Consider the following 10,078-nt stretch of genomic DNA (forward strand, 5'->3'; position numbering starts at 1 on the left):
GCGCCGAGATGTAGCCGTCCAGGGGCCGTCCCGCGCCCCCAGCGTCGGGAGAGTCGGTCGGAGGGCGGCTGCAGGGCCGCGGGCTGCGCAGCGCCACGGCGTGCAAAGGGCTGGGGGTCAGAAAGGGCCCGGCGCGGGCCCGCCGCTCCGCTGAGGAGCAGGCCTCCGGGCCCGCAGACCCTGCTGCCGTCGGGTAGGGCGCTGAGAAGGACCGTGGTACCGCTGCCCGAGCGCTCACCATCTCCGGAGCGCTGGGACTGGCGTCTCCTGGGAAATGGAGGCAAAAATGTGGGGAGGAAGTGGAGGGGAGTGGAAAGGATCGCAAAGTCCTTTCTCATCCAGCCCGAAAGGGTCTGGTTGCCTCCTTCCCTCCCCAACTCCATCTCATCAAAAACCCTGCTTTCCCACCTTCCCTCTGCTAAGATTATTAACAAAATCTTCACAGGGGCTTGCAGGACCTGTATAACTTGTCCTAACCCTCATCTCTCACCCCTCTCCTCTACATTGCTAGGTTTCCAGCCACAGTGGCCTCCTGGAAGCACAGGTTAGTCACGCTCTGGCCTCAGGTCTCTGTGCTTGCCATTCCCCTTACCTGGAGTTCTCCTCTCCCAGGATACCTGCTAGACCCACTCCTTCACTTCGGTACACCACTCAATTGTTAGTCTCAGGGAAGACCTTCCCAGCAGAGCAACACTCTCTAGTACCTTTCTCTGGTTTATTTCTTCTCAGAGCACATGTCAATATCTAGTACCTTGGATATTTTGCTTATTTATCTTGTACGTTATCTATTCCTCCAACCATAAATGTCAGATGGATGAGGACAGGGATTTGTCTGTTGCTATATCCCTCATTCCCAGCATGGTCCTAGGATAGCACATAGTAGGGGCCCCAAAACTTACTTGTATAAATGAATAACAGCAGTTCTTGGTTACTGAGTGACTATCATGTGCCAAGTCCAATGCCTTAGGGCAGAGACTCACTGACAACTCAAAACATCCCCAAGAAGCAGGCGCTGTTATCATTCCATTTTAACAGGCAGAGAAACAGAGGCCCAGAAAGAAGACACGTGCTCAGAATCACAGGAAAAGGGAATATCAAGGTCAGAATTTGAATCCAGGTCTGACTCAAGAAACTTATGCTCAAAATCATCCTCTTACTGTCCTTCCTTCCCTGGCTTTGGGGCTCCACCCCAACCCACCTTACCTAGGGACTTGGGCCTCTCGCTTGCATAGATGCCCCGGGGCTCAGAGGGACCCAGGCGTCCATAGGAGCCAGATCCAGAGAAGCCACTGTCCCCACAGAAGGTTGAAGGTGGTGAATCTGGACCTCCTGTGGAGCTGGGATCTTCATAGAAGCCTGGATTCCCAGAAGAAGCAGAGAGACAATCAGGGGGTTTGGGTGGGAAAACCAGGGGTGTGGAAAGAAGATGGACAGGGAGAGACAGAGGGACCCTGAGAAATAGGGTATGTAGATAAGAGGTGTCCCAGGTAGACCCTACCCCACCACCTATGCTCACCTGAGCTGCGCCCGCTCTCCTGTTCCAGGCCCCCAGACTCCAGGCTCAGGTCTCCCAGCTGCTGGCCCAGGTCCCAGATGAGCCCAGGAAGGGCCTCCTAAGGGCATGGGGAGAATAGGATAGTCAGGAGGCCCCCAATCTTTTGCTAACTAACCCCCTACTCCATGAGCTCCTGGGCAGCGTTTGCTTTGACAATGAGGGTCTGATTTCAAAATAAAAAAAGCAGTAGCTGAGTCCCATGAGCCCCTCAAGATCTCTGTCCTTTCATCCCCATAGAAAGTCCTTCTGTCTGTCTAACTCTAGTCCTTCACGCTACAGTCTCACCTTATCTCTGTTACATGTGATGAGGCCTCAGAAGGCCCCATCTCTTGCCCCTTCCCTATTAACTCGTTCCCAATCTGTGCTTACTCAACCCCTATTAGAATGGCCCTCTTTGAGTCTGACTTCAGATCTTAATTTTTTTTTAGATGAGCCTCACTTTGTCACCCTTGGTAGAGTGCTGGGGCATCACAGCTCACAGCAACTTCAAACTCTTGGACTCAAGTGATCCTCTTGCCTCAGCCTCCCGAATAGCTGGACTATAGGTGCCCACCACAATATCCAGCTTTTTTTTTTTTTAAGACAAAGTCTCACTTGGTCACCCTCAGTAGAGTACTATGGCATCATAGCTCACAGCAAAGCTCAAACTTTTAGGCTCAAGTGATTCTCTTGCCTCAGCCTCCAAGTAGCTGGAACCATAGGCACCTGCCACAACGCCTGGCTTTTTTTTTTTTTTTAAGAGACATAGTCTCGCCCTTGCTCAGGCTGGTCTTGAACCTGTGAGCTCAGGCAATCCACCTGCCTCAGCCTCCCAAGTGCTGGGATTACAGACATGAGCCACCACACCCAGCTACAGCTGGCTATTTTTAGAAACAGGGTCTTGCTTTGGCTCAGGCTGGTCTTGAACTACTGAACTCAGGCAATCCACCCACCTTGGCCTCCCAGAGTGCTAGGATTATAGGCAAACCGCCATGCTGGCCATATGTCTTCTTTCCATAAGGACAATTCAGTGCTAAAAGGTGGTGTCCAGGACCCAGCAGATTGCTGAGCCATGGGCCTGCCTTCTCCCAGTCTTTCTTCTTCTTCAGATGTTCCCATCTTCCCCATTGACCCTTATCACCAATTAAAAATCCTTTTGCAAGTATTCCTTTAGTCTTCCTTGCTACAGACCAACTTGTTCCCTCATATGGAAAACATAGGCTGACCACAACTCCTACACCTCTTTGCTCCTCTTCTTAGAATGACCATGCTTCCTGAAAAGTCCTTCTGTGAGTCTAGCCTTACTGGTGGTACCGAAGCAATCATCCCAGCAAGTTACTTTGGCCCCTGGACCACATCCTCCTCTTGCCCTTCAAAAGGCAAGGCTCCAGTCCCATCAAAAGTCCCCAGTATCTTTTTACCACTCCCATGGCCAAAACAAATTTCTGAGTCTACCCTGGATCCTTCTTGCTGCAAGAAAAGATCATTTCAGGGCAGCACCTGTGGCTCAAGGAGTAGGGTGCCGGCCCCATATACTGGAGGTGGTGGGTTCAAACCTGGCCCTGGCCAAAAACTGCAAAAAAAAAAAAAAAAAAAAAAGATTATTTCAATAAATGGAGATGAAAAAACCCTCTTAGAGAAGTGATCATGACAGTGGGTGGGATATGGGCTGAAACAACACAGATGGGGTCTCCAAGATATTAGGACTTAACCCCATTTTGGAAAACTGAGGGTCTGAGCCAAGGAAAAGTCTCACATGAATCTGACTGAAGCCTGGGGCTGAGCCATGTAGAGGACCGTTGACCCTCAGACAAAAGCGGCTTGTCTGGCCGGCAGGAGGAAGGGAAAAAAGGAGGAGGAGCTGGGAGGACAGACACTCAGCCCTGCCTATTTAGGGCAGAAAGACTGGCTGGCTCTCCCCACAACCACAACCTGCCCCCACTCCACCCCCCCAGCTTCTGAATCCTGTGGCCATCCCTACCCCTTCCCCAGAACAGAAGCCCCATCTGGGCATGTTTATGTGAGGAAGGTCAACAAATCATTCCAGTTTTGGGCTCCTGCTTTGGGTATGTAGACATGATCATGGTGGAGTCAAAACTCTAAAAAGTAGCTGAATTGTGTAACATCAGGGAGCAGCTAAAAAATTATGGACTGCCCATATGCCCTGTGTCATGTCTCCCATAAATCTCTGGCTTGTTCATCGGGCTCTAGCCATGCTGGCCTCATTACTGTCCCTCAAAAATGCTGTGCATGGTCCTGCCTTAGGAGAATGTTTCCAACTGGCTCACTCCCTTGCTTCATTCAGGTCTTTAGTTGGGTGATCTCTTCTCTGACACCTTTCCAAAATAGTTCCCCTGTCATTCTGCACAGAGTTGCCCTACTTTTGGGTTTTTTTCCCCTTACATATCAGTAATCTCTTGATTTAAAATTATCTATCAACATATAATTTGTTGAATCTCTCACTACAATGTTAGTCCTAGAAGGGCAGAGATTTCTCTTTTGTTCACATCTGTACCCCCTGCCAGTGCCCAGGACAATGCCTAGCACAAAGTAAATGCTCAGGAAATATTTGATGGAAGAATGAATGTACACAATGGAATACTATGTGGCTGTTAAAATGGAATGGGGCAAATTTCTATATAGAACCATCATCATCAAGGTATAACACTGAGCAAAAAGAGGAAAGTACAGAACTTATATGGCATGAGCAAGAGGGAGTTATAAATACCTGGAGGGCTTTTCAAAACCAAACTACTGAGTCCCACTTCCAGAGCTTTCCATTCCAGTCTGGAGTTGAGCTCAAGAATTTGCATGTCTAACAAGTTCCATGTGATGTGCTGCTGTTGGTCCAGGGGCCACACTATGGGAACCACTGACATCGTCTCTGGGGCCCCACTTAACAAAGTGGAATTTGTGAAAAGCACGGCTGTACACTTTTTGGTACATAAGCTGTTTCTGAGATTAGAAACATTGGAAGAGGTCTGAAAGAACTCACACCAAGGTAACAATAATAATGAACTCAGAGGAGAAGCTGGATTTAGGAGAGTTCAAGGGAGGAATGGGAGGAATGGATAATAGAATGAAGTGGTTTTTTGTGTTTGTTTGTTTTTGTTTTTTCTTGACACAGAGTCTCACTCTGCCACCCCGGATAGAGTACCATCGCGTTGTCATAGGTCACAGCAACCTCAAACTCTTAGGCTTGAGCAATCCTTTTGCCGCAGCCTCCCAGTACCTGGGACCATAGGCGCCTTCCGCCATGCCTGCTAGTTTTTTCTATTTTTAATAGAAACAGGGTCTCACTTTTGCTCAGACTGAATTCCTGAGCTCAAGTAATCTACCCACCTTGGCCTCCCAGAGTGCTGGGATTACAGGCATGAGCCACAGCACCAGACTAGAATTAAATGTTTATGAAGGCAGGACTTGGCTGGTGCCTGTGGCTCAGTGAGTAGTGCGCCAGCCCCATATACTGAGGGTAGTGGGCTCGAACCCAGCCCTGGCCAAACAGCAACAAACAAACAAATAAATAGCCAGGTGTTGTGGCGGGTGCCTGTAGTCCCAGCTACTTGGGAGGCTGAGGCAAGGGAATTACCTAAGCCCAGGAGTTGGAGGTTGCTGTGAGCAGTGCGACACCATGACACTCTACCCAGGGCAATAAAGTGAGACTCTGTCTTTTTAAAAAAAAAAAAAAAAAAAGGCAGGACTTGGCACCAGATTCCCAGGAATCAAATTCAGCTTTTCACTTCTCTGGGCCTCAGTTTCCTGATCTGTAACATGGGTATTCTATGACTCCATCTCTTACAGGATTGTTGAAGGGAGTAAATGAGCTAAGACAGCGGTTCCTTTTAAAGTGTAATAAATGCTAAATTGTACTATTACATGAGAGCTATGCATTTCTTACAAGGAAAATAGAAAATCATGTTTCCTTATATAATTCAAAATAAATGTAAAAGGGTGTGAGACTGTCTTAGAAAAAAAAATTAGTCAGGAATCCCACATACTCAATACTTATTTGAAACTAGTAGATGAACAACCACAGGCCCACACGAGAGGAAAAACATAATGTAATTCAAAAAACAGGGAAAGGAGGGAAGGGGTTCAGTAAGCTTCCATCCAATGGGTACAAAATAGGGGTATATGACACATCTCCTGGGTGAAGGACTCAAATACAACTTGGACTTTTCCTAAAAAATGCAAATAATGTTACCTAATTGTATGTACCCTTATTATATTAATCTGAAATTTAAAAAAATTAGTCAGGTGTGGTGGTGCACACCTGTAGTCCCAGTTACTCAGGAGGCTTAGGCAGGAGGATCTCTTGGGCCCAGGGTTTGAAGTTACAGTGAGTTATAATCATACCATTACACTTCAGCCTGGATGTCAGAGTTAGACCTGTCCCTAAAGAAATAATAAATAAATAAATAAACAAAAAATATAGAAAAGGATGGATTTTTGGTAACTCTCCAGATCTATCTAATTTCAATTCTTCCACTACAGGAAGAGCAGCAGGAGTTAGGGGTACAGATAGGAGAGGCCTACCCTCCCCAGTGACTGGACCCTCTCTAAATATCTTCCACAGTTGATACCCTTCTCTGTGCAAGTCTGACCTCATTCTTTCCAGCTGCAAAAGGATGAATCTTTAAAAGATCAGAAGGTCTTTGGCCGGAATCTGGCTCCCTGCCTCCTCACAATGCCCCTAGTCCTTTTTCTGCAAGCCCTTCCACAAGCAGGCTGTTCAACTCAGGCAGGCTTAACAAAAGGGTGTTTAGGACCCCTGAAGACTCTTTTGCCCAAACTTCTCTGACCTTATTCTTCTCCTTACATGTGCCTAGTGGCTTTTCCCAATGCCCTTTGAGCTCTGTTAGGAAGTCCTTCTGTAAGTCTAACCTAAATCCTTCTTGCTGGAAGGAACCGTTTTCCTTCCTGGGAGCAAACAGGACCCAGGGAACCCCTGTCCCTGCTGCTCTTCTCTGTGACATCCCTAGTCTTTACCTGGCATCTCCATCATTCCTTTTAGAAAGTAATTAAATCTGACTTCAGTCTTTTTTCAAAGGGAGTATATTCCTGAGGGGGGCGGGATTGGGATGGGGGACGACTGTCATAAAGCAAGGGTTCAAAGATCAGAGGAGGCCCCTACCCCCTGTTCAGAAGGACCCAGGAACCCCCAACACTAGAGGAGTTTATATTTAGCGCTTCTCCACTCCTCCCTCACTGCTAAGTGCTGCTGTCTCCCTCCCCCCAGCCTGCCACCGCCTCCTCCCTGATGCCGGGAGGAGATGCCTCCCTGATGCCTAGCGACTGGGGGCTGGGGGAGGCCTTTCTACTACCACCTCAAGCCGGCAGGACAGAGGGCTGGCTGAAGGGGACACAGAAGGGCAGAGAAGAGACTGCGGGGCAGAAATGGTGAAGGTGAAGGGCAAAAAGCAGGGACACTGAGGGGCAGCACGGGAAGGACACAGCTAGCCCTTCCTCATGTCTTCTCCTTCTTGTCAGGATGGGAGGTGCCTTCAAAGCCCAGCCAGCTTGAGGTGGGGGGAGCTGGTGAGGGCCCCCACAATTCCTCTCTAACTTTGGGAGGGGGTGGGGCCTCCCACAGCTGTTTCTGTTTCCAGAGAAGAATGTGCACTCCTGAGAGGGGGAGGGGCTGGGCATGCAGCCCCGGAGTCTGGCTTCAGTCCTCTTCCCTACTCCTCATCTAGGGAGGGGCAGGTGAGGTCAGCAGCCAGGAGAGCCCCCTCCACTGCATCCTCAGCTCAGGTTTCCCCAAACGGGAAGTTCTGACCACACACAGGCTTGGGGATGGAATCTGCAAGTGGAGCTGGGGTCTGCAGGCTGGGGGGAGGGGAAGAGAGACTGGGACGTGGGGCAGGAAGAGAGGTGCAGAAATGCAAGAAGGGAAGAGCAGAGAAAGACACAGAGGGAAATGGACAGCGACAGAAAGACAAGATTAAGAAAGAGAAGCAGACACAGAAAGTCACAGAGATCTGGCAGTAAGGAGAGTAAGGGAAACCCAGGATAGGTTGGGAGACTGAAGGAATGACACAGAAAAAGGGAGCGAGATAGTTTCTCTTTTAGTCATTCTAGAGATCTCTGCTCATCTTCCACCATTAGAGCAACCAGAGTCCAGAAGTCAGACCCGGTGCTGCCTCAACATTCATCTTCTTGGGTTAGCGAGGGCTGTGACCAGGTAGGAAAGAGGGGAAGTGTCACCTAAGGGTCAAGATCCCAGAGGGGTTCCTCAGGGACTGTGAGCTTCCTTCCTCTCAGCAGTGGTCTCTCCCTCAGGAGGCTCTAAGATCCCCTTTTCCTACCCCGCCCCCTCAGGAGATCTCCAAGCACACCAGGACTTAGGGAAGATGGAGCCCTGCTAGCGGGGCCCAGAGAAGGGGATATCTGGATCCTGGCTGTATGACCTCGGGTGAGTCGCTTGCTCTCTCTGAGCCTCGATTTCTTTCTCTGTAAAATGGGGGCTATCATCCCCTGTCTCGAAAGCTGCAAGAACACAACGCATGCAAAGTACCCAGACCCGGGCTTGACACCCACTTGGCGAACAGAAAGATTTTCTTTGAGGAAAGGGTATAGGAGATGGGGGTCTAGCTTTCTCATGCTCCCCTCCCCCGCAGAGGAGATGCTTCTCGCCTCCCTCGATTTGGGGGCGGGGAGGCCAGGTCCCGCCCGCCACCTAACTCCGGGGTCTCCGGCCCCACCCCCTGTCCTTTCTCACTCCCTGCCTACCCGCCCCACCCCCCACGGTTGTCTGAGCATCCAACTTCAACAGACAGACAGACAGACCCAGGCGGGGGGTGGAGGGACGCATGGACAGGCGGCCCCTTACCAGCTGCTCCTCCAGGGCCGCTGCGGCCCGGCGCGCAGCCGCCGCATCTTCATCCTCGTCGGCGTCTTCCTCGTCCTCGGCCTCGGCGCCCCCCATTCCGGGCTGGGCCAGCCGCAGAGCCTGCTGCACGCGGTACTCCTGCCTCTCCCGGAGCCAGTGCAACTCGCAGAGCCCGGCCAGGCTACCCTCCAGCCAGCCCCGCAGCCGGCCCCGCTCGGGGCTCACCGGGAACGAGAAGGCCCTGATCATGGCTGCGGCCCCCAGCCCCAGCCCGGCCGGGCCCCGCGGCCACCCCTCTCCCCGTCCCACCTCCCCGCCCCAGCAGCCAGCCTGCCAGCCCGCCCGCCCGCTGGCCGGGCTGTCACCGTCTCATCTGCATAGGCGCCCGCCCATTGGGCCGCCCACCCGTGCCTTATCTGAATGACCACGCCCCCGGAGACAGAGCAGCCACAGCCTATTGGCGGGTACCCTTCTTTACCGTGAAGCTGGGCAGTGCATCAGCACCGCCCAACACGACGCATGCTCGCAGCTACCTACTCGCTGTGCTCGCCACGCCCCCCAGCCACAGCTTCTGGGCCCGGGCCACGCCCCCCACGCGTCACAATGAAACAAGTCCGCCCTTGCTTCAATGCCATTGGTCTTTGCTTCCCCGGTCCTGCAGCGGGTTCCTCCCTCTTGCGGGCGAGCTCTGGCTACCATTGGACTGTCCGGCGGGAGGGGAAGGGTGATCTATAAATAGAGAATGGGTCCACGTGACAGTTTAGCAGCTGCTGCTACTACCCCCCCACCCCCAGCCTTCAGCTTCTGAGGCTGCGCAGGGGAAGAAAAGGGTTAGCGGGTCGAGCCCTGATTTAGCCTCCACTGCAGGAACCCTTCCCAGACGCTCAGCTGTAAATGAGACCGATGTCCTCGGATAAATTATGCTTCTAAGGCGAGCCAGCTTCGCGGTCTTGAGGCCAGCTTAGAAAGGTCCTTGTGTCTGGTTTAATATTTTGCTACTGCTGTCTGACATTCTTATTTTTTTTCTTATTTTTTTTAACAAGTGGTACCACATTTTCATTTTGCATTAGGCCGGTCAAATTATGTAGCTGATCTTGCTTGTTAAGAATTTAAGAACGGTTGTATCCTAAATTCTGGAACTATAAAACCCTGGGTGGAAGATTCTATGATTTACCAGAACAGACTCTAAGCGGCTTTGTCTCCCAGGTGCTGTGAGCATGTATTCTCATCATTCTTCGAGTCCAGGGGCTTTTGTTTTACGTTCTAAGAAGCTTTGTTCTCAGTCTTCTATGATGCTCTGTTCTCAATGTTCTGTGGTTCTAGGAAGTCTGAGCCTGACATTGGTTTCCAAGACTTCCTTTCACCTCGGCTTCGCGGACGGGGCTGGTGCACCCTCCTGCGGCCAGCCTGTGTCAATACGTGGAGAGTACCTCCCTACAACCTTCATAAACGACTAGCTCTAATATTCATACCCATTCCTCAGACAGACCTTGAGTCTAAAAGCCAGGCCTCAGAAGATGCTATGAGAACGTCCCTCTTTATGATTCCCTGTGCACTAAGTCACCTCGTGGTGAGGTGGAAAGGCAGTGGCAGTGGTAGCGAGCAAAGTCTCTGAAGCCCGATTAAGAGGTAACAGTTCTGCCAGTTTGCATTTGTGTGACCTTGAGAAACTTACTTAACCTGTCTGTGCTCCATCTTTATAATGGGTCATA

The 10,078-nt window shown here is 50.9% G+C and overlaps 1 protein-coding gene across 1 annotated transcript in view; it reads right to left on the minus strand.

Moving 5' to 3' along the window:
* The window catches only part of DACT3 (dishevelled binding antagonist of beta catenin 3), a 10,627-nt gene extending 2,012 nt beyond the window's left edge, over window positions 1-8,615 (minus strand). The window contains exons 1-4 of the mRNA XM_023518970.1: window positions 8,367-8,615; window positions 1,517-1,613; window positions 1,204-1,356; window positions 1-267 (exon numbers count right to left, since the gene is read on the minus strand). The exon at window positions 1-267 is cut by the window's left edge and continues 2,012 nt beyond it. Coding sequence (XP_023374738.1) covers window positions 1-267; window positions 1,204-1,356; window positions 1,517-1,613; window positions 8,367-8,615 — 766 coding nt within the window. The remainder of the gene's footprint in view (window positions 268-1,203; window positions 1,357-1,516; window positions 1,614-8,366) is intronic.
* Window positions 8,616-10,078: the final 1,463 nt, after the last annotated feature.

Source organism: Otolemur garnettii, unplaced genomic scaffold (genome assembly GCF_000181295.1).
Source record: "Otolemur garnettii isolate 467f Iridium unplaced genomic scaffold, OtoGar3 scaffold00152, whole genome shotgun sequence".
Taxonomy (NCBI): Eukaryota; Metazoa; Chordata; class Mammalia; order Primates; family Galagidae; genus Otolemur; species Otolemur garnettii.